This window comes from Leuciscus leuciscus, assembly GCF_965113295.1.
Source record: "Leuciscus leuciscus genome assembly, chromosome: 14".
NCBI lineage: Eukaryota > Metazoa > Chordata > Actinopteri > Cypriniformes > Leuciscidae > Leuciscus > Leuciscus leuciscus.
Window position 1 is genome coordinate 11,098,040 of NC_138738.1, and position 23,522 is coordinate 11,121,561.

The following is a 23,522-nucleotide window of genomic DNA, read 5'->3' on the forward strand; positions in this document are numbered from 1 at the left end:
CATACATTTCAGGCGAGGCAAGGCGCATCTCAAACAAGCCTAATTTTTCAACTTCTGCCGCGAGCAACGCCAGTGAAGCGCCGCAGACGGAAGCGTCAGCCAATCAGGATCGCTCTATGCAAATACAGTAGCCAGGCGGCAGCCAATCACGTTCATCACGTTCATCCTGTTCAAGAGCAGCAAACTGAGGATAAATTCATTGGCTGTGACGCTACTATGACCATGGCGTCAGTGCCAAACTTCAGCCACGCCTTCCGTCAAGCGTTGACGCTGACGCCCCGTGTGAACGTACCGTAACATAGATGCCTCATTTGGAGCGGTCCGTTAACAAATTTCGAGAGCAAGTTGACCGTGTCTGCAACCGTAGATATACGCATGTATGACTATTATGATCTGTGAATATCTATATATGAAATAGACTTCAGCAGACGATTTTGCTAAACTAACACAATACAACAAGAGAAAGGCGTCAGTTGACACAATATTAAATAGTTACATAGTAAAAGTAAAAACAGTAAAAGTACCATTATAATCTCTGCGGTTTCACAACCAGAGCTGTGCAATGTTGAGGCATCATTGAGAGTGACGACCCGCTGACCGTTGCAAGATGGCGGGCGGACCGACGTGTCTGGAGCGGTGGAATGTGACATCTACGTATACATCTGATACATTTCTATGATGAGCAGTGCGTCGAGGATGCCCGCAGTTGTCAGGTGAATGGCGTCCCTCGAAAGTCCAGTCAGCTGCACTTTCACTTCGAGATGTATAGCCAAGAAAGCTGACATATAAATTAAAATTATTATAAGCAGACACTACAAGATCTTCCCAACACGGATTATGAGGAGAACGAATTTCAAAATGGTGCTTTGGCGCAACGGTTGGCAGGATAATAGAAGCTGCGCAGTTGCTATAATCACGCGTCTCGATGTAAACAAGAGAGTGAAATTTGACAACTGGAAGTGCTGAGTAAGCCAGAGAGTGTCATGCTACCACAAGTCGGAGGTACGCTTATACTGACGAAAATGATTGTTTCCAAAATGTCTTTATCCGTAGTTTAAAGCAGCGAGTGTTATCGAGATTATTTTGTATCTGTTCGTGTAAGTTAGTTAACAAGCTTTTTACAAAGGTAGTGTTTTAGCAGCCAGTCTGCTGCTGATCTCTTCTGACTGACGTCTGTTTTAATGCGGGGTTTTCTTATCTGTCGAATACCTGCCAAATACCAGCTATACATTTTACCATAATGTTCTTTTGAAAACAGATTTAAATTGTGTATTTTACACCGACCAATAAAAGTGTTGTCTGCTAAAATGATGGAACCCCAGGACAATATTGAAGAGGATGACATCGCATCATCAGCATCATCATCATCACCGCCACCCCGGTCTCTGCCCCGTCAGCGCGTCTCTCTGCAGAAGAGCAGCGTGTGTTCTCGCTCTTACTTCATGGTGGTGATGGTTTTCTTCCACGTTTACATCATCAATGTCATTGCACTTCTGCTGTATGTTCATTATAATAACGGCTCTAACACAAGCACGGCAAACCGGGATTTTACAAACAGAGATAACAGTCATAAAGTTACCGGACCGTCAGATGCGCAGACCCCTTCAGACTCCGGCTTCCCTCGAAATATGTATCTTCCTCGCATTGAAGGAATACGGGTAAGGAGTATGCATTAGATGTTTTGGATATCTTTGAGTATTTATATTCGTATCTTCCAAAAACTACAGTCTTTTTTATTTATTTTGCATTAGGTGGGACATGTCCAAAAAGTGTCACTGGTGCCAGGGAAAGTCCATGAAATGAAGACACTCAGTCTAAAGCCCCTTCTGTTTGGTAAAGACAAGATGTCCTTACCAAAGATGCGTAAAGATGTCCCCCCCCCCCCCCCGTGATCATGTCATTCATAACCTGTATGATTTTCTTTTCATGAAACACACTTTTTCGTACAACAATACTAGACAAGAGCTGTTGAGCGGACAAAAAAGTTCCATAAAAGTAGTCATGTGCTGTGTGCAATTGGTAAGTGGTTATCCTAATATGGCTAGCATCCACTTACCTACTTTATTCAAATTGGTCACAACAACTGAATGAAGATTATGTCACATAATTCATTTTCATGGCCCGTTCACACCAAGAACAATAACAATAACTATATTAGTGTTCACACAAATGGACATAACGTTCTGTTTATTATAAGAGTGCATTGCAGTTGTCATTTGCCGCTCACGCTCTTTAAAGTTGGATGGATTCTGATTGGCTGTCAGTGTTTTTTATCTTTAATTAGCTGAATTTTTTTTTATTTCAGTGATTTCAATAATACAGCTGTGGTGTGGACCACTTCTAATTATATGAGAATAGCAAGGTCCACACCACAGTTATAACAGATGACATAATCGCAGTGTATGCTTATAATAAACAAATAAAATTATCGCTTATTGGTGTGTGGACACTAATATAGTTATCATTGTGGTGTGAAAGATCCTTAATAATAAAGCTTACAATGTTTCCCTCACTATTTTCAGATTTTTCCTCTGCCCGTGCATAAAACTTTAATGTAAAAAAACATTTGTTGACAAAAATGCATTATTTTTATTCATAATTCCCAATATGCGTAAAAATGAATGAAAAAAAAAATGCATGAATGAAAGGTATCTGTTAGAATTTCGATTTTTGGGTGATCTTATGAAATTAAACGTTTAGTCTTATTGGCATGCATGCATTGTTTGCTATTAGTGTTTTTGTGTTTGTTGATCTTATCTGTGTGAGGCATCATTGTGGCTCTGTTTGTGTGTGCGTTGCTGTAGAGATCCCTGGCTTTCTGTCAGAGGAGGAGTGTGGTGTAGTTGTGCGTTTGGCTCAGCTGAAGGGTCTGATGGAGAGTCAGGTTATGGTCCCTGAAGGTCAAGAGGAACTTGATCAGCAGCTCAACCTCAGTCCTGAGGAAATCTTCAATTTCCTTGACCTCAACCAAGATGGCCAACTACAACCACACGAGGTCTGTTGAGCCTTAGTTTTGCAGTTTGATAATGCTGAGAAAATGTAATGTCTAAATCTTTCTTCATTTACTTTACGTGTAATCTGTAACTTGATTTTCTGGTGTAGATATTGACACACTCTCGAGTGAGAGATGGAATCTGGTTAACTTCTGAGAACCTTAAGGAAATCTATGATGGCCTAAAGGTTGATCAGGATGGAAATGGTAAAGACCTAAGAGGGAGATCTTAAACGGACACCCAATAGACATCAGATCATAGTTTGCCAATTTGAGTGTCAATGTATGTTTTGAGTATATGTCTCTTTTGACGCAGGTCTCTTGAGTTTAGAGGAGTTTGGGCGTCTGAGAAGTGATGCCTTTCAGCGTTTTCTGCTACAGCGTGGGGTAGAAAGGAGCCAGCTGGTGAGGAACAGCAGACACACCTGGCTCTACCAGGGTCAGGGAGCACATCAGGTTCTTCAAGACTTCCCCATTCCAGACTTCCTGCAGGTAAGCCAAAGAGATTAACCCCGGTTTCATAGACAAGGCTTAAGCTGCATATTTGAGCTGTTTTAACTGAAAACAACTTGCACTGACATATCTGAAAATATGTCAGTGTCATTGTTTTGTCTCAAGATGCTCACTAGTAATGTTTTCTAAAGCACGTTTATAATAGCTACTTAAATGTCCTAATTTAACTAAAGCCTAATCCTGGTTTAACCTAATCCCTGTCTGTGAAACCGGGTCTAAGATTAATATTTTACAATTATATAATGTCATAAATAATAATTAAGCATTATCACACATACATAAATGTATTTAGAACAAGAGCATGATTAGAAACATGATATTAACTTCATTAAAGAGGCCATGTTATGCTTTTCGGATATTACCTTTCATGTACAGTAGTGTTTAATAAAGCTGTTTTTTGAATGTGAAAGGTCTGGAAAGTTTCAAAGATCAAAGTGCATGAGAAAAGGAGTTATTTTCTCCTAAAAGAAAGAACCGTTTCTGAGTCGTCAGTAACTCCAGTCTGCATGCCACCCTATGGCCTTCATTGGCTGCCCACGAACAATGTCTACTTTAACCCTCCTCAAACACTGTAGTTTTAGCTAAAGCCTGGAAGAGTTTGTTGTTAGACATCTCAAGAATATGCTGTTTTCTGTACTGCGAAAGCAAATCCAAAGCGTTTCCAAAGGATGAGGGCTCGGGCTTGAATTGATACGGTGAAACTAACGCCGTCATTACTGTGCGTATCACTGTGTATACAAGTACCTTCAGAGCCGGAATTCAGATACGGTAAAGGGTATTTCGTTTCCAACCGATGTTAGCAGAATAGCTTGGGCCATCTGACCAATCAGAGCAGAGTAGGCTCTCGGAAAGGAGGGGTTTAGAGAGACCGAATCTTTGATCGAACCGTTTCAGACACCGTGAGAAAAGAAGTGATGCTGCAATGTATATTATGAGAAAATGAAAGTGTTTTTTGACCTTAGATGCATGTAAACCCTATTATAGGAGACCTCTAAAACAAAATTAGGAACCTTTAATAGGGGCACTTTCGTTAAATGAAGTTAATATCATGTAAATACATTTTGACCAAATATGGCAAGTTTTTATCCCCCTTAAAGTTTTTTTAATTTTTAATTTAATTTTTTTTTTTACAGGTACATCACGGTTCTGTTTTACCTTAGTAATGTAGAAGAAGGGGGAGAGACCACCTTTCCAGTGGCAGATAATAGGACTTATGAAGAAGCGGTGGGTCTTATTGAATAAAATGTCTTTGCATGTTTATTTGTGGGTTAAAAGCAAGAGTTTTACTCTATTTAAGCACATGCCACAGCTAATAATTAAATGCATGTATTTGTGTTTCCCAGTCACTGATACAGAACGATGTGGATCTGTTGGACACCAGGAAGCATTGCGATAAAGGCAACCTGAGAGTGAAGCCCATTAAGGGGACGGCAGTTTTCTGGTATAACTATCTCTCCGATGGTAGAGGTAATGAATATAACTTATCTGCTATTTTGTAATGTATTTTTGTAATGTTTCGGAATAAAGTTGAATTAAATAATGGTGGTGTAATATTTGCACCAATTATCCATAAGCCTTCTTATTCTATCTGTTTAATCATTGTTTGATACCTAAACCCAAATTACCCAAATTGTATCATCACCGTAACAATTTAAGTATAAAAAGTCTAACTGAAATATTAACATCAATTTCAGAATGTCTCAGACTTTTTGACCTCACTGTCCAGATAAATTGTCTGGAAAATCTTGTTCATAAGCTGTAATCGTTGTCCTGTGCTGCCCTCTGTAGGTTGGGTGGGTGAACAGGATGAGTATTCTCTTCATGGTGGCTGTGTGGTGACACGAGGGACTAAGTGGGTTGCCAATAATTGGATCAATGTCGATCCAGACTACCAGCGACAGGCGCGCTACCAACAATTTGTTTCTCAACAAGAGACACAAGAGCAAGAAGAACTCATTTCAGAACTGAACTCAGACCAACACATTGAAACACACCAAGACTTGTAAACACATACACAAATCCAGGTACAACGTTGAACATATTCACATTCACTTCTGTGTAATGATCTTTTTATAGTCCCTCACTTTCTCTTTTACACACACGGCAGAAAATCACTATACACACACGCCTTTGCATCACTCAAACACCCTGAAGCACTGACCTCATACCAACAAACACACACAAAAACACTCACCCTTTGTATATTTTAATCTTGTTCACTCTTCCACACAAATGCACACTATAGAAATGTAGCCCTACCAACATTTCCTTGTATTCAAAATTGAATGAGCTTTACCCAGCCTTCAGCGGTCCCAGTGTCTGAACTGGAACCTGTGTTGGGTTGGATTCAGGGATAAACAGCCTGATCTTTATGCAATTGTGAAAGACAATGCTACTGTTCCTAATGTAGATATTTGAAGGCATTATTATTCCCATTAAATGGGAATGCAGCCATATTTGACAACTTTGTTTACATACTGATTGACACTCTACTGTACCTTCCAAAGGCCGTACACCGCAGCTAAGCGTTAAATGCAGTGATAGTAAATAGAAGAGCATCCGAGATGTGTCTCTCTTCCCTGGTGGGATGATAGTTATGACTAGCTACTTTGGCAACCTCCAGCAAATAAAGCACAGGCAGTGCTAAAGCAACTTCACAATTGTGGGAGGATGTAGTGTGTATGTGACCAAAGAATGTGTAAAAAAAAAAATATATATATATGTATATATTGTTGCTTTCTACTGAAGTGACATTTTAACTGACATCAAAATCACTAAACACTTTGGTGTTGTCTGCAGGTGCACTCAGCATTAACTAGTTGTAGTTCTGTCAATGGAGTACAGGTTAGTTTATTATCATAACTAGTAACTATAAATAATTAATAGTTTTAACCTATGTAACATCTATTCAGCCTCCATCTCTGCAAGGACGTTTCTTACACTTATTCCCGCTCAGATATTCCTGAAAAGAAGCATGTAAACTTGCACAATCTTGTATGATTTGTTTGGATTTTAATAATTTATTTTATTCTGTTATACTTTGTTAATTGCAATGCATCCAAAGACTGTCTGAGGTTAACTTATTTTATTTATTTGTTGGAGTTGAATCACATTGTTGCTGTTAAAATGCACAAAATCACTTTGTTGAATAAATTATTAAAATGATAAATCAGAGACTATATTGTTTTCTTTAAAAACACATTGCATTTTCTACTTGAACATTTTGTCTGTTGCTTTTATAATTTTTTAATAATTTATAAAAAAAAACTATAAAATGGTATGAATACAATAACATTACATTTAAAACTACGTGTTCATATTACTAATCAGTATAATTTACAATAATCCTTTACAAGTAAAATAAACCAAAAAATACACAAAAGTATTTAATTTAGAGAAAAGTATCAGACATGCTTCATTAGTCATTTCATGGACATAACTTGGAGAGGTTTACTTTTTTGTATGTAGGAGCAAGATGAATCATCAATCAAGAAATCAGTCTTCTCTCATAGTCTGGTACCACTTATATCCTGAAATGTGAAGTTAGAAATCATGTATATGATAATATTCAACAATCATTCCATAATCATATTCCATGTATATGTACTGTAAGTGTGATATTGGTGAGCACATACTGTACGTATAGAACCTACCAGAGCATTCTCATAGCTGTGGATGGTCACAGCTCCCCGATGCTTGAGACAGTACAGAACAGCATCATGCACAGTAGCAAAGACACGACCTTCAGTGATGACATCAGAGAAGAAGCCGCCACGCTCAAGCTGTTCCACCACCAGTGCTTGAGTGAAAACAATGAACAGGCCACAAATTATAATCATTGACTAAATAAAACATCTGACAGGAAGGCTGATCTTTGAAGTCCACTGTAACAGTAATGATGATAGACCCATTACCTTGACAGCCTGCCAAGTAAATATCCACATCGATCTCTCCAAAATCGTGGAATATCTACAATAAGAAATGGTGATGAGAGCTTGGTTGCAATGCAAAGTCACTTTTTCTCTGTTGGACTTTTGAAGCACTTACATTCCTTAATGTCTTAATGGCCACTGTATCAATAAAGTTAGCAGTGGAGAAATCCAATATGATGGAATGGATGTCCCAGGTCCACTTCCCCAGGGATCCCAGAGAAACCCTCTCCAGATCCCTGCTTAAAGTGTCCTCGCTGCTGGAGTCCAGCGTGGTGGTGTCCCCGTCATGTAGATCTGACACTGACCCCAGGGTGGCGGTGTCAGGGTCAGTGCCCTTCAGGTACATCCAGGTGTGACAGCCATCAGATGTCCGTGCTGTCTCAGGTATTACAAACACTGTACTGTTTTCCCTCTCTCTCCAGCCAAGCTCTACCTCTCTGTGAATGTCTCCATTAACTTCAGCTTCCACTGTAAAAACAGACTTTTTGGATCGCTGAGAGGCTTCCCTGAGAGCTCTTTTCTGTAAAGGAAGAATGAAAGTGACAGTTCACAGATTTGAGCAGATGAATTCACTAGGTGTTTGACCATAGACATGCTCCTTCCTGGATACACAGCAACTTAATAATTATGGAGTTATTTTAAAAGTGACTGTTTTGAAATGCTCTACTTTGAAACATCTGATTTCAGTAGAGTTTGACATTATTATGTTGCTAAGCTAATATATGCATGAATATACACAGCACACACAAATATTATGTAGAATAATCCATTTGAAATTACTATTTTTATTGACGCCTTTCAGTGTTAAATTAAATGTTTTTATTATTAATAAAAAAAAATTGGTTTCACTTTATTTTGATGGTCTCCAATTTTTATAACTATAATATGTTTTCACTGAGCTCATAAAAATGCATTCTGGGATTGACTTCTCCTTATAATTTGGAAAAAATTAGGTCAAAATCTTGGGAGGCAGCATAAGTACCCGATATCTTTTGTAACAGCCTTTGCGTCACCCATGCCGCCTTTAAATTCTGCCTTTGTAAGATCACTAGGTTTTGGAACAGACTGAACATACATGATAGTACAGGATTAGGACTAGCTCATGTTAATGGTGCAGTTTATCATTTCATTATCCAGTAACCATGGAAACAGTTAGCAGAGATCTTCTACCTGTCTTTTAGCCTCTCTTTGGGCTCTTCGCTCTGCTCTCCTCTCTCTGCGTCTCTGCTTGGCCTCCTGTCTGCGCTTATAGGTGAGCATTTTCCCAATGTCCAGGCCACTCTGCGGAAACATTAGCAATTAATATGCATTAGCGAAAATAATATACTGTAGGTATATCAGTGGTTCCCAAACTTTTTACACCAACGGCCCCCACTAACCACAAAAATATTCAAAGGATCCCTAGTTTTATTTTTTTAAACGTATTTTAATCTATGGGCACTCCTAGTTTCTGTAATTAAAACATGACTAAAATATTTAGAATAAAAATAAAAATAAATCCAGAAATGTTTTATTTTTTACTCACAATTTGTACATAATAAAATATTTTAGAGCTTGGCATGGTTGTTTTTGTTTATGTTTTGTCTTATAAATGATTTTCGAGCCATGTTGTATGGAAGGCCCCCTTGGATGTTTGCTGAGGCCTCCTAGTGGGCCCCAGACCCCTGGTTGAGAACCACTGTGACATTCCAAAGTACTGAAAAAGAAATACTCTATTGTATACCAAGTTCCAAACAAATAATTTTACCTTTTTTTTAAGGGCCTCAAGATAAAGTTCAGCATTAGCAAAGTACATGGTGGCGGAAGAGCGAAATATGGTGATACCTGGTACCTCCCTCACCTGCAAAACAAAAAGCCTGATTGTGATAGGTCTGCTGAGGTAGATACATTGAAAATATAAAAGGTCACACAGGCGTAATGAAGTCTTGTTTGCTATTTACATGGTAATAGAGTAATAGTGGGAATGTGATTGATATTTCTTCATTTAGCAGGACTGCAAAGGAATGTCGAACTGAGGGCCATTTTTGGTTATTTGTCTATTTATTGCAGTTAATTAATGTAATACTCACCTCTTTGTGTGTCTCCATATCTAGATATAGCTCAGTGCCAGGCAGGTGTCCCAGTAGTGAATAACTGGGCCTTAGACACACATAGAAGTCATGCGATAAGGTCAGATATGATGCAGTAAGAGAATGAAGCACATGACAAGAGCGAGAAACAATGTTGAAAGATAAGAAGCAAGGAAAGACTCCAACCGTTGAGTTCTGAAGATAACAGAGAGTAGAGCAAAACCCATGGAGGCACCCAGACCCATATCCAAATTAAAGAGCACAGTTGACACATATGTCACCAACCATATCAACTACAAACACAAAAACAGAGCATAAAGATGACTAAATAAGTACAGATAAACCAATACTTTGGGTAAGCGATTCAGATGAATCTCAGTAAGCACCACTAAATGCTTGTAGATTTTTGGTGGAGACTAGCATAACTTACTAGATCAATCTTGCAACTACGCCACAGTGTGACTACGTCATAGTACTGCTTGAACATTCCCTTCAGATTCACAAATACAATGGCAGCAAGAACTGCCTAGAGAGACACACAAAGAATGTTTATTCATAGCTCGTACCAAAATAATGAATCTATAAAGTAAAAAATAGCTTGGTAATCTGACTCATAGTCTGCACAGAGGATTGTTTATACATACCTTGGGCAGCTCCTGAAAAAGTGAGCCTAACTTTAGTACCGTCACCAGTACTATTACACCAGACACTACTCCTGCAATCTAAACAAACACAATGTGATGAGCAAATATAGATATATAAATGCATGCATTCGCTAAGTTGTACAAATGCATTTGTCTTGCCTGTGTCTTGCCTCCTGTGGTTTCCTGTATGAGACTGCGAGACATAGAAGAACAAACTGAAAAACACTGGAAAAAACCTCCGACCGTATTACTGAGACCCAAAGCCACCAGCTCCTACAACACAGTCAGAAAAAGACAGAGATCAGCTGTGTAATGTAGTTATCTGATTGTCTATTTCCATTTGTGTTATGGTGATTTACCCACCTGGTTGCTTTCTACTTTGTAACCATGTTTCAGAGCAAAGGTTTTGCCCAAAGAGATAGAAATGGCATAACCCACAATGGCTATTGCAAAAGCATCCAACACCACCTCAGAAAAGACACGTGTGTTTGGAACCCCGGGAGGCTGAAGTCTGAGAAAACACATCAGAACGACCACAGTAATGCATGCACTTGAAATAATATCATAAGTCATTTAACTATTTTTCCAATATTTGATCATATTTGATTTTTCAATTTTCTGAAGAAAATGTGAGTGAGCCAAAACAATGCTAGTGGTGGTTATCATGGCCTTGCTATGCAGATGCTAATGTGTTCTGAATAGTTTTAACGTGTTGGTAGGTGGTTGCTAGTGTGTTGCTAGAGTGTTGTGGATGGTTGCCCCAAGTCCCCCAAATAAATGGTAACAATAACATTGTAATGCTTGCCTTCCCAAACACCACTAACTGAGAGAAAAAACAATTATTATTTAAAAATACAAATATTTTTGATGTGAAAACTCACCCACTTGGGATCTCGCCAACGACTGATATCTTATAGCTTTCATTCAGCCGAGTGTAGAATGATATAACGGTCGCCACTACAATCTAGCATAAAAGCATATACAAACTTTCATGAATTTCATGAGCTAAGGGTAAAATTATGTTAACGATTCCTTTGTAGTAAATAAGAAGCCAGACTAGGTGCAATTAGTTATTACTAGGAGATATGATGCAAACACTATAATGCAGAGTTGAAATGCTGACTTGACAGATTAATAGCACAGAGAGGGCATCAAGGAAAGGCACTACAGACAGATACAACAGAGATACTGGTTTAGAGATTTAATGAATCCTATTAAATAAAAATGTTACGAAGTACAACTTATGGGTAGGATTGAATCAAACAATGAAGAAGAGAAGCAGATAGTATCTAAAAAAAATGTTGGATTACATACAGTGCAGAGTTCCACCGGAATAGGCACCAGCATTTTATGCCTGAGCGCATTGTTAAGCTCTTTGGCAGTGATGAGAACCACAATGGCCACAACACTAGCCAGCAGAGTTGGGAGATGAGTCTCTGGCAACAGCCTAACCAAGTCTGCTAGAGTCTACACAGAGAAATTACAGAGTTATGCTTAAATCTGCATGCACATCTAATGCATGTTTCTGTCTGTTAGATTGTACTCACATAGACAATAGACAGAGGTCCATTGAAGCGCTTGGGTGAGACTCCAAGGATGTACTTTAACTGGGCTACTACAGCATGAGCGGAGGCAGCTGTGGTATAACCTCTGACCAACGGCTCTGAAAGATACGTACCAACAAACCCAAACTGCACCAAGCCTAATACAACCTAAGAGTGAGAATGCAAGATTGTATTAAATTACAATGTGAAACTGATATATTATAATTCATGTGCAATAGTGGATACATGCACAGTAGTTTGGGGTCGATTAAGATTTATTTTCAAAAAAAGTTTCATATGCTCACCAAGGCTGCATTTGTTTGATCAAAAGTACAGTAAAACAGTAACACTGTGAAATATTTTTATAATTTAAAATAACCATGTTTATATATATATATATATATATATATATATATATATATATATATATATATATATATATATATATATATATATATATATATATTTCAGCAGCCATTACTCCAGTCTATATAGTGTCACAAGACCATTTCGAAATCATTATAAGATGCTGATTTGGTGCTCAAAAACAATTTCTTATTATTATTATTAAACTGTTGTGCTGCTTAATATTTTTGTGGAAACTAATATCTTTGATGGATAGAAAGTTCAAAAGAATAGCATTTATATGAAATAGAATTCTTTAACATTGTAAATGTCTTTACTTTACTTTTGATCAATTTAATGCATCGTTGCCGAATAAGTATTATTTCTTAAAACAACAACAAACTTACTGACCCCAAACTTTTGAATGGTAGAACATATATATATATTTACTCTATGTATATTTATAAATGACATGTCTTTAGGTATATACATTTTTGTGTGTTCGCATCAGTCTGTGTTTGTATGTGTTTTTATTTATCACCTGAATAAGTCCTCCCAGTACAGTGGTGGCAGCAGCAACCTGGACTCTGTAGAAGTCCCTAGATGCGATATCCACCTCTTCAGTCACATTAGTGCCATTGTAAATAAGGAAATCTGCATCTGGGGCCAGTCTCTCTGTCACACTACCAATCATAATACTGAGGATAGTAAATGTGCCTACACACACACACACACACACACACACACACACACACACACACACACACACACACACACACACACACACACACACACACACACACACACACACACACACACACACACACACACACACACACACACACACACAAAGTCAGAACATTGTGAAGTTCAATGAAAATAGACAATGTACAAAGGATTCAAGCAGAAAACAACCCATTTAGACAAAATAAAATAAACTAAAGTTAATAATTTTCATTAGTGTTCAAATATAAATTAGGCTCTCACCTATGGAGATGTGTCTGGAGGTCCCAAAAATAAAATAAATTAAGGGAGGATAGAGGGATGTGTAGAGTCCAAATACTGGAGGCAACGAGGCCAGCAAAGCATATGCCATTCCTAAAACACACAAATACAAGGTCTCAAACAAAGATTACCCTGTATGTTTCAGTCATTAAAAAGTCAAGAAACATGCTTTACCCTGTGGAAGGTGCATAATGCCCACACTGATGCCAGAAATGAGATCCGGCATGCCATAATCCCAGATGGAGTAACGGGGCAACCAGGACAGAACAGGCAAGAAACCAACTATGGTACGTTTCAGTTTGGGTACCGAACAACTAAAAAATAAAATAAAAAATAAAACGCTTACAAACAATGCTGTTTTTATTCACACTAACAGTTGCATTCATTGCTATATCTTACCTGAGTGATTTCTTCAGCCAATGGGAGATGGGAAGGTTGGTCTGGGAATGGTCCATTCTCTGTGATCGCTCTTTCAGCCTTTGTTCATCTATAACCTCTCTCTGTATACAATACTCTGCATTTCCTGAGTCCATTTTCTCTATTTTGTGCAGTATAGCTACTATAATTGGTCTATTCTGTGTCAAGATAAAAATGAATTACAAAGCACAAAATTACACTGACCTCAGTACATCAATACAACTTCATAAAGCTTTCTGCGTGACAGTAATCTCTGATATCCCTCTAAAGCTGTGTGAGATATTTAAAAGGGGAGATAATGAGGTTGGTTGAAGCTGTGCTTTCTACTAATAATTAACTTAAGAACAAGTAATAGCATGTAATAATTTTAATGGATACATACAATTTCAGAAGCATTAAATGAGCAAAACAAGCTAACAAGAATATTGCCAATCTGCATGTCATTATAGAAAAATGGAATTTACAAAAAAGCCCTGATCGTTATCTCACAACTCGTCTTATTTGAGTGCAAATGCTGACTCAGACTTTCCTCCTGTGTTCATTAGTAGCTTCTTTGTGCACTCTAAGGTAAACTGCGATGGAAACTTTTTCTGTTCCAGTAGAAAATTCCGTTGTGATGTGCAGCATATTATGAATTAATGACAGGACAGGAAGAGATGTTTTGACATCATTCATCCTGTAAATTCGCAACACATGAAGTGGTCCTTAAAATGGCTTTAAATAAATGGAATGGGGAGTTAGTGCAGGGGGGGTTAAAGGTTTAACATCTCTCCTCTGTGGTTAATATATTAATAATTGAGTAGTGTAGGCCTCTGACTTGAACCGATACACTTGTGGTCCTATTTTTACATTGAAGAAAATAGGGGGCATAGGGGGGCTATTTTAAGATATCTGTTTGTACAGTTGGCATAGTATGAGTTCAGGGGGATTTTTTAAAATTAATAAATAAATAAACACACACAAAAAAACAGTTGGCTTCTTCTAGTCTTTACTGCTTTTAAAAGTCTTTACATCCCCACTACAACAAAAAGGTAAATTTGCATGTAAAAGCATGGCACACATTGCAGAGTTTCAAAAGCAAACTTAAAAATAAAAAAGGAAATACATTTTTAATAATATAGAGTATAAAAGTTTAATATTGTTTACTATTAAGAAGTATTTAATTGAATCAAATACTAGTTCTGGATTTGCTTCATCAAAAACTTGATAACACAAATACAAAATGTATGTATAAATAGCCATTATTGCACCAAAAGTAATTGTTAAGAAGCTGCATTAAAGAACAAATGCTTACACATAGACTGTGTGGTCTCTTTAAGAGCATGATGGGGTGAAATTTGACCTTAGCTCTCATGTCTCATGAGGGCCTTTCCTCAGATTCCATGAGAGAAAAACAAACACATAAGCATTGGAAAGTAAAGTGACAAAAAAAACACAAAAAATACCTTCTACACAAGCTGTAATGTTAAGTTATATTCAGTGATCAAGAAAACATGTTGAATATTTTTCCCTTCAGTTGTTTGACAAATCATGGTCTATATTTAGCGCTGTTGCTTAGTGGGAATGGCCATGGAAGGTTGACAGAGCATGCTCCCTCTCCCAGTGTTTACTGTCAGACGCAAGGCAGCAAGCGTGTTTGTGTCGAGTGTGGGTAATGGACGAATTGTTGCCTGAAGGCAGACACCACAGGAAGCCAGAGATCTGGTACGATTCATTGATGCATGTGCTAATATAATGCGATAGACTTCGCTTGTTGCCAATACTGTGACTGATACAACAATAACTGTCTTTTTGTTGACATGTCGGAGCATTGACCTGTTTAGCACTGACCCTTAGAGCAAGATAAAATTATTGGTTCATTAAATTGAACTTTCTTTAAAGTTCTGTGGATTACTGAGGGTGCCCTAGCATGTCGCAGCAAGTTGTTATTTAGCTGCATTTGCTTAAAATTTTTTTTTTTTTTTATCTCTTCAGATGCATGTTCCTTGACATTCTTTTAAGGACCTCCAGGATGTATTTAGGCTAAGGCTAACACTTCTTCAAGTTAAGCTATCAAGACAAAAAAACAAAAAAACAAAATGGATCTGAGAGCCAAGCATGGTTTGACGCTGTTGGAACAGCTAAACCGAATGCGGGATGCTGAGCAGCTAACAGACGTGGTTCTAATCGCTGAGGGTGTTAGCTTCCCGTGCCACCGTGCGGTGCTTTCTGCCTTCAGTCCATACTTCCGCGTAATGTTCACCTGTGGCCTGCGCGAGTGTACCAACCGTCAAGTGGTGTTAAGAGACATGCCGGCACAAAGCCTGGCCCTTTTGCTAGAATACATGTACAGCTCCAAACTTCCACTCACTGCATCCAATGTGCAGGGCATCTCTGTTGCTGCTTTTCTTCTACAAATGGATGATGTGTTCAGGCGTTGTCAGATCTACATGACTGACAACATGGATGCTTCCAATTGCCTTGGAATCTATTATTATGCCCGGGATCTAGGGGCAGAGGAGTTGGCCGACCAGGCTCAGCGCTATCTGCGGCAGCACTTCACTGAAGTGTGCCTTGGGGAAGAGGTGCTGGAGTTGGAGGCTCACCAGTTAGGGATGTTATTGGGCTCAGATGACCTTAATATTTCACGGGAAGAGAGCATTTTGGATGTGGTGATGCGCTGGGTGAAGTACAGTCCGGGTGGTGTAGGGTCAGTGGAAGAGAACCGGGCCGGGCACCTCCCAGAACTCTTAAAGAAGGTACGTCTTCCACTGGTGGGTGTGGATTACTTGAAGGGGACAATGAAAAGGAACACAGCACTGCTAGCTGATGCCGAATGTCTTCAGATAATGGAAGAGGCAATTGAAACTGCAAGCTTGGATTCAGATGCTCCACCCCGCCGACTGAAGCTGCGCTACGGTATGGAGACCACGGACCTCCTGCTCTGCATTGGTAATGATGGCGGAGGGATACGCTCACGTTATGGAAGCTACACCGAGCGCAGCTTTTGTTATGCTCCCAACACCGGGCGGACTCTGTTTATCACCTCCCCACGATACGGTGATGCGCTTGGATTTGTCTGTGCTGGAGTGGTAACTGAGAGGAATGAAATTGTTGTGGCAGGAGAGCTGGGAGCCAGAAGGATGGCGAGGCAGAAAGACAGAAACGTCGAGATTTTCATGTGAGGCTTCTGCAGGAGAAAATGACAGTAATACTCCCATGTTTTCAGCAACAAATAAACTGTATCAAGCAAAACCTTAAACTAATGTGTTTATTAGAGCACCTAAAATTTAAATTTAAATGAGAGAAAATATATCACATTATTACAGACAGTAAAACATTCAGTTCAAAAATCTAATATTTGTTATGTGTTTTTCAGGTACAACAAGGAAGCCCAAGGATCCTGGAAACACTTGAGCTCAGCAGAGTATCGTGACTCTTATGCATTGAGCTCTTTGGGAGACAACCTGTATCTGATTGGAGGTCAGATGAAGCTGAAGAACCAGTACCTCATCACCAACAGTGTTGAGCGCTGGTCTCTACAGGGTGGGCCATGGCGAAGTGGTGCCCCTCTGCCCATGCCCCTTGCCTATCACAGTGTAGTTCGGATGAAGGGTCGCCTTTATGTGCTTGGGGGACGGACTCCACAGGTAATATACCAAAATAGTGGAAATCTGTCATCTTTATATTGCAGAAGAAGAGTAATAAGAATGGAGGCTGGATGGTGAAAAAACAATAAATCGCTATAATTTGGAAAATAAAACCAAGTGGGGGAGCACAGTAACTGTGTATTTATTGCCTTCTCTCTTTCGCTCTAATGCACCTGTTCTGCCATGTCTCATGAATGGCAGTCGTTCCGCACAGATGACGAGCCTGACCGTATGAGTAATCGCCTGCTTGAATATGACCCCGAGAACAACAAGTGGAGTGAACTAGGCCCTATGAAATATTCAAAATACCGTTGCAGTGCAGTCGCACTCAATGGGGAAATCTATGTGCTGGGTGAGAATGTCAACAGGATGAGTGCAATATGACAACTTATTTTATTAAAAAGTAAAGCTAGGCATCACCCATGCAATTACAAAGATTATACTGTACTGTAAAATGAGCTTCAGTGTCTCCTTCTGCAGGTGGTATTGGGTGTGAAGGTGTGGATCGCGGCCAGTCACGTCACTGCCTTAATGTAGTAGAGATCTACAACCCTGATGGCGATTTCTGGAGGGATGGTCCTCCTTTACCATGGTCTCTCCTATCACTTCGCAGCAATGCATCAAATGCTGGTGTTGTTGATGGAAAACTTTATGTCTGTGGATACTACAAAGGAGCAGGTAAATATTGAAATATATTGTAATATAAGTATCAGTCCACTTAGGCATCTTTACATATCTGAGTTAAGGCTGCTCTGTGCTCTGACCCACCTCAGCCCCTAGTATAACAATATGCAGTTAAAATTGTTGTGCAATTTATGCTACCTCTGAGCAGCATTAAACCTAATTGCCAGTTCAGAAACACTTTTGTACCACCTTGGCATTAGTTTAGCCTTGAACAGTTAAATACATGTAATACTCTGTGGCCATTCAAAATAGACAACATTGTAAGTACTCCACTCTTTCCCAAGATCGCCATGATAACATCACTAAAGACATCCTGCAGTTGGATCCCTGGGAAAATGTATGGACTGTGGTGGCAAAGCAGGCTCTGATGCACGACAGTTACGATGTATGTTTGGTGGCAAATCTGAACCCTCGTGGACTCATACCCCCTCCTGCTGACTTGGTAGAGGAATGACAACAATCTCTCCAAAAATGATTTCTCATGAAAAATTATGCAATTTATATTATTCACATGACAGAATTCCTCTTCTGTCATGTGAATAATATAAATTGCATGTTTTTTTTTTATCCTCCTGCCAGAAAACTGTAGATATAGGGAGTAGAGCTTTCATACATTTTTACTTCAAACTATTTTAATTTATAATTCTGCGAGTGCTTTAGTGATTTTGTTGTTGTCGACATTTTTGGATTTTAGATATTACCAATAGTTGAGGGGATAGTATGTATTAAGATATGTGACAAATGATATGATGAAAAACTCACATAATTTACAGTTCAAAATAAAGTAACACTCCGAGAAACTTAAAATATGATTTTACTTCACTAGCATAGTAAAAATGTATAGCATAGAGTTGCACAATACAGTGTATGTACTGTAACTTTAAGCAGTCGATGCAATTTACTAAACATATATTAATCTGTCAAACTTAACAACAGCTAAATCTGTCATGTTTCAAATGCAAACAAAATTGAATATATTTTTAACTATATTTTACCTGTTAATGTTACACAGAGGTTGTCTAAAATATTTGCAAGGCCAAAACAAATTATTCACAAACTTCTGGAATATGATTTGCAAAAGGGAATATGAAATGTCTGAATTACAGAATGTGCTTGAATGTTATTGCTTTAGAGTCATATGGTACAAGTAAAACAGAACAATACTTTTAGAGGCAGTAAAGTCTGCCAAACTGTCTTTGAGTTTTTATAATATCCATATGTGCCAATATTCAAAAAAGAAACAAGGAACAGCAACAGTAAAGGAACAGATAAAATGTATATTGTCTATAGCAAGAAAAGTGATTAGAGAACAAGGTTCACATGTTCACAGGCAATTTCAAGTTCTTAGTAAAAAAAAAAAAACCTGACCATAGAAGATACTCTAAATCATTTCTCAAATGTAAATGTAATCAGCATACAGTATGGAAGTATTCTGCATTTTATTCTGAGTCATTAGTAATGTCAAAGAGCTGCCACAGGCCACCTTCTCCTACTATAACACTAGCTTTAGGTTCAGGCACATTTTCCCACTCAGTCATCTTGTACTCCACCATCATTTGGGAACTGTCTGTATCTTCAGACCACAAACTGAAGGGTTTTAGTGGTTGCTCAGCTACACATCTACTGACTGGTGCTACAGTGGCTTGCTGCTGTAGTTTTAAGTGATTCTCTGCAACAGATTTGTTGGTCACTTTCCAGTTGTCACAAAGGGAAGACAAAGGTACTCTGTCTTTTTGTTCACACTGAAGGTCTTCATTCTGCAAGCTGTCATTTGAAAACTTCATTGCTCCTTTTTTTCTCACCGGTTGTCTTTGTGGGAGAACCAAGGCTCTCCTTTTCCCCCTATAATTCAGGGCTTTTTGGCGCCTCCTAGGTACTTTCAGTGGTGGCATTGCATCAGTGCCCAATCTGTTCAATGGTTTTTCAGGCACCAGGTGTCTATCTACATACTGTTGTTCTTGGTCCTCTATGGATGCAGTGGATTGAGCATCCACAAGTGGGCTTGAAGGTCTGGTCTCAACTAACTGTGTGCACCAAAATTTCTGTGAAGCATCAGGGGAAACCTCCTCTGTGACTGCTGTCTGCTGTCTTTTTACAGGCAGAGCATGTGCATTTCTGTTTTGTGTCTTCTGTGTGGTAAGCAGACACTGGTTCTGTTCTACTGCTTCTCCTGAATAAATGACAGGCCTGTTGCACATCATCTTGCTCTCTTGGTGTTTCTCAGTTGACATGATACAGAACCTCTCTAACAGACCAGGTGATGTCTGGACCTCACTGTCAATCATTCTGGCAGAGCTAGGTCCTGCTATTGTCTTGTGAGTAGAAATCAAAGTGCTAAGCTGAGACAGAATATTTCCCAGCATGACCTGCTCCTTGCTCTGTTCTACTTTTAGATGTTCCAGATCCCGATGGAGGTTAAGCACGTTTGAGCTCAACTCTTTTGCAGCCAGACTGCTCTATTTTAAAAGTAAATAAAGGTGGCTTTATTAGCAATGCCAATATAGAGTATGTTAATAATAGCTTTACATCAATTGTCTAGGACAGGTTATATGTTCAGTCCTTACCTTGGCTTCCCTGTCTGCCATTTCTATTTGTGTTTGGCTCTGCAGAGTCTCAAATTGACATGTTATACCCTCTTTCACACTGTTTAAATAACCTTCAACTGCAATGGACAACATAATGTCATAAGTTATAAATAAATAACATCTACAACATTTAAAATATTAAAAATATATAAATATGCTATTTAAAGCTACACTATGTAACTTTTGGCCCTCTAGCGGTTAAAAAACAAAACATGCATTTTGTGGAATAACATTGTTTTGTTTTTTGTGCTTCGGCTCTGCATAACTGTGCGGATGAATATAATTCTTTCTCATAACTAAAAAAAGAGAGAGAATATCCTACTGCTCATAAAACATTCACTACTAGGTTTAAGAGATATAACCAGTTTGGAAAAAAATGATCCCAAGCTGACTAGCTGAGGACAGTAGCTATATCTATTAATAGACTAATAGAATTTAGCTCTTTTAGGCATTTTTTTTAAACAGGTAATTTTTGGGGAGGTTTGAGATTTAGTGTGCTCAATGTCAACCTTTCTCGCTCATTGTGAACTTGTGACAACTATGCCACTCCCACGCCATACATGCCTCAAAGCAGCCGGAGCAATTTTTCAAAAATTTTTACAGATATGAAGAGAAACACTAGCCTAGAAAGCTAGACGCACCCTAGTGGCAGCCAATTTTATTTTGCAGCCAGGGTGGTCTAGCAACTCTCCGTTGGCTTTCGAGCTAGAAAAACCAAACTCTAGTCAGGCCAATCACATTGTGTATAGTCGGTGGGCGGGCTTAACATAATGACAACAGAGTTGAGATGGTTCCCTGCTACTTGAAAAAGAATTGCTGCTACTGCTGGCGAACAGCGGTCTTTCGAATCGACTTTGGCTGCGACTCTGGAGGACTTGGAGTTAAGCTTTTCTTTGAGAAAATAACAAAAAACGGCACTTAAGACATTCTTAAAAGAGGAAGATGTGTTCGTAGTTTTGCCGATCAGATACGGCAAAAGTTTAATCTATCAACTAGCTCCGCTGGTGGGAAAACGCTCAGGTTGGTTGTAGCGCTATCCCTATTGCGTGCAGAGGGAATTTGAAAGACAACCGTTTATCCCACCCCTCGGATTGAGCCCTGCCAATGGTGAGTTACAAAAAAAAAAGTTACATAGTGTACCTTTAAACCTCGTATAATAATTATCTTTAATGGTAGTGTTATTTGTGGAAAGCTGCGGTTGTCAGCATGGGCTAACTGTTAAGAACCATCTGCATACAGTTAGAAGAATATACAAAACTACAAGAACGTACTTGTGTTTGAAAAACGATCCATTGTCTCCACTAAAACTTTTCTGGTACTGTCATTACTTCCATCAATGCAATTTAATAAAGTCTCTCTGGTCTAAAAGGGAAGAGGTAGGTCAAAGTCAAGTAATATTGAAACTGTGAATATGTGCAGTGAAAATATTCTAAATGTGTTAAACATGTATCTATGCCTTAAGTACAATACTCACATTTTCCAGAGTTTCCTGCAATTGTAGAATTCCATTAGTGAGAATTTCCCTAAAAAGTGAAAAAGTTGTATAACAATATGTCAGGACAGAACCAAAGCTATAAGAAAAAGTAGAATAGTTTATTATTATTATTATTATTGAGCAGGAATCAAGGATAGACAAATTACCTTTCATATTTTTCTTTGGATTTTCGCTTCTCCTCTTCAAATCTGTCCAACATGCCAACAGATTTGCCACCAGTGAAGTTTAGGATTTTGCCATCACCGCCAAACAAAAACGGTTTAGAACTATAACTGCTGGACACCATCATGTCCTTCATCTGTAGAGGATTTAGACCATTTGGAATTGTGAAACTTAAAATATTTCATAGACTTTCCCTTCACAACAACCTGTCACAATAAATGTTATTTATGAAAGGTTTGTGGACCAAAAAATAAAACAATCAAGAACATGTTCATCATATTACTCAAGATAAAACCTGGCATGTTCTACAGTACAAACAAACACAGTTTATGACCGAGATATTTACCTCCTGGGATGTATGCTGAGAACCTCTGCTCTGTCCACTCATCTCCTGACTAAACCCTTGTGAATTGTCAGGCCACATTTGAGAGCCCAACAGAAACTGAGAGTCAGTCAGGCTAGAGTAGTCACTGGTTGGACCCTTACTGGGTTTTATCCCTCTATAACAAACATAATTCTGAATAAACAATAATATAAAGACGAGATTATAATGTTCCCTTTTAAGGTAAAAGTTTGTGTAAGTGTAAATGACAGTAAAAGTGAGCTGACAAAAACCCTCTAGTTAGTACATTATTTAGGTATCAGACATACCCAGAAGTTGCGGGGATGTTCAACATCTCCTTAATATTCCAAACATTGGGCTTCATATCCAGGCTTTCAAGATCTAAAAATGTGTTTAAAAATACATTTATCAGTGTCATAATAAATGACTGTTTACGCGGGAGCCGGACGGCTACCGTCATCTAAGCTATGTGTTTTCATTATAAATTAGCGAGAAAACAACTGTTTAGTTTAGTTTAGTTCGTTTTAAAGAAATGTGACTTACCAGTAAATGACTTTGATATGCAGTAATGATTCTGAGGCAACATAAATCAATTTTGGCGGTCGTTGGTGCTTGCCGTTACGGTTTAAGTAAGCTGTGTGTAAGTTAGTACGTGACATTTACAACAGACTGCGGCAGTTTTCCCGGGCTACGGAATTCAAACAGTTCATGCAGCCAACAGTACACTACACCGTGACCGTGGACACCCCCTTTAATCATAGCCTGGCTCAGGCTGATTGCGATCGCTAGATGGCACTATTTAAATACTTATAATGTATTTAAATACATTTCCACTTACAATGTGTTTAAATAATATATATATATATATATATATATATATATATATATATATATATATATATATATATATATATATATATACAATTAATATTCCCTATTATCATTATTTGAACAGGCATTTTGCAAACATATTCAGTTATTTAAGAAATCACAATTTACAATTTACAGTTGCACTCCTGTTTACATTACGTGCTTGTAATGATAAAACTGCTGGTTGCATGCCTGCGACATTTAAAAACATAGTGCGGTGAAATAGTGTGTAACTTTTACCGATAAAATCCCACTAGGATTACTTATCTTGCTAAACATTCGCATTGTGGTGG

At 38.5% G+C, this 23,522-nt stretch overlaps 4 protein-coding genes across 5 annotated transcripts; 2 read left to right on the top strand and 2 right to left on the bottom strand.

The window, feature by feature from the left end:
* The first annotated feature begins 612 nt into the window (after positions 1-612).
* Positions 613-6,679, top strand: p4htmb (prolyl 4-hydroxylase, transmembrane b). Its single transcript, XM_082137176.1, is given in 10 exon segments — positions 613-1,002; positions 1,259-1,658; positions 1,752-1,833; positions 2,805-2,995; positions 3,103-3,199; positions 3,309-3,459; positions 3,461-3,484; positions 4,639-4,729; positions 4,849-4,972; positions 5,294-6,679. Coding segments are annotated over 9 exon segments (1,329 nt in total). The 5' UTR covers positions 613-1,002; positions 1,259-1,307; the 3' UTR covers positions 5,512-6,679.
* A 251-nt stretch (positions 6,680-6,930) lies between these two features.
* Positions 6,931-13,899, bottom strand: slc26a6l1 (solute carrier family 26 member 6, like 1). Its single transcript, XM_082137128.1, has 19 exons — positions 13,444-13,899; positions 13,219-13,358; positions 13,027-13,137; positions 12,581-12,756; positions 11,698-11,862; positions 11,465-11,617; positions 11,032-11,114; positions 10,514-10,661; positions 10,310-10,423; positions 10,151-10,228; positions 9,937-10,032; positions 9,693-9,799; positions 9,507-9,576; positions 9,185-9,277; positions 8,608-8,718; positions 7,553-7,957; positions 7,420-7,474; positions 7,159-7,304; positions 6,931-7,035 (listed from the first exon to the last, which is right to left on the bottom strand). Exons 1-19 carry the CDS (start codon positions 13,575-13,577, stop codon positions 7,012-7,014), a joined length of 2,409 nt encoding a protein of 802 aa, XP_081993254.1. The 5' UTR covers positions 13,578-13,899; the 3' UTR covers positions 6,931-7,011.
* A 1,109-nt stretch (positions 13,900-15,008) lies between these two features.
* Positions 15,009-19,188, top strand: kbtbd12 (kelch repeat and BTB (POZ) domain containing 12). Its single transcript, XM_082137146.1, has 6 exons — positions 15,009-15,165; positions 15,436-16,621; positions 16,820-17,090; positions 17,292-17,442; positions 17,571-17,768; positions 18,059-19,188. Exons 2-6 carry the CDS (start codon positions 15,540-15,542, stop codon positions 18,226-18,228), a joined length of 1,872 nt encoding a protein of 623 aa, XP_081993272.1. The 5' UTR covers positions 15,009-15,165; positions 15,436-15,539; the 3' UTR covers positions 18,229-19,188.
* Positions 19,125-23,105, bottom strand: ccdc36 (coiled-coil domain containing 36). 2 transcript variants are annotated; one of them, XM_082137151.1, is made up of 8 exons: positions 22,903-23,105; positions 22,668-22,740; positions 22,363-22,516; positions 22,001-22,152; positions 21,834-21,882; positions 21,631-21,721; positions 20,339-20,436; positions 19,125-20,230 (listed from the first exon to the last, which is right to left on the bottom strand). In XM_082137151.1, exons 1-8 carry the CDS (start codon positions 22,943-22,945, stop codon positions 19,214-19,216), a joined length of 1,677 nt encoding a protein of 558 aa, XP_081993277.1. In that variant the 5' UTR covers positions 22,946-23,105; the 3' UTR covers positions 19,125-19,213. The 2 variants fall into 2 exon arrangements, with proteins under 2 accessions (XP_081993277.1, XP_081993276.1); XM_082137150.1 differs by having other exon boundaries at positions 22,668-23,105.
* Between the last annotated feature and the right edge of the window lie 417 nt (positions 23,106-23,522).

Coding starts and splice junctions, on each gene's coding strand:
- slc26a6l1 (XM_082137128.1), bottom strand. CDS start 13,577: ATGGACTCAGGAAATGCAGAGTATTGTATACAGAGAGAGGTTATAGAT. Junction 11,863..12,580: donor TACTGGGAGGACTTATTCAG/GTGATAAATAAA, acceptor TCTCACTCTTAG/GTTGTATTAGGCTTGGTGCA. Junction 10,033..10,150: donor TTTTTCAGGAGCTGCCCAAG/GTATGTATAAAC, acceptor GTGTCTCTCTAG/GCAGTTCTTGCTGCCATTGT.
- kbtbd12 (XM_082137146.1), top strand. CDS start 15,540: ATGGATCTGAGAGCCAAGCATGGTTTGACGCTGTTGGAACAGCTAAAC. Junction 17,091..17,291: donor TTGGGGGACGGACTCCACAG/GTAATATACCAA, acceptor CATGAATGGCAG/TCGTTCCGCACAGATGACGA. Junction 17,443..17,570: donor TGGGGAAATCTATGTGCTGG/GTGAGAATGTCA, acceptor CTCCTTCTGCAG/GTGGTATTGGGTGTGAAGGT.
- ccdc36 (XM_082137150.1), bottom strand. CDS start 22,819: ATGACGGTAGCCGTCCGGCTCCCGCGTAAACAGTCATTTATTATGACA. Junction 22,153..22,362: donor CTCAGCATACATCCCAGGAG/GTAAATATCTCG, acceptor AATCCTCTACAG/ATGAAGGACATGATGGTGTC. Junction 20,231..20,338: donor TGGCAGACAGGGAAGCCAAG/GTAAGGACTGAA, acceptor CTTTTAAAATAG/AGCAGTCTGGCTGCAAAAGA.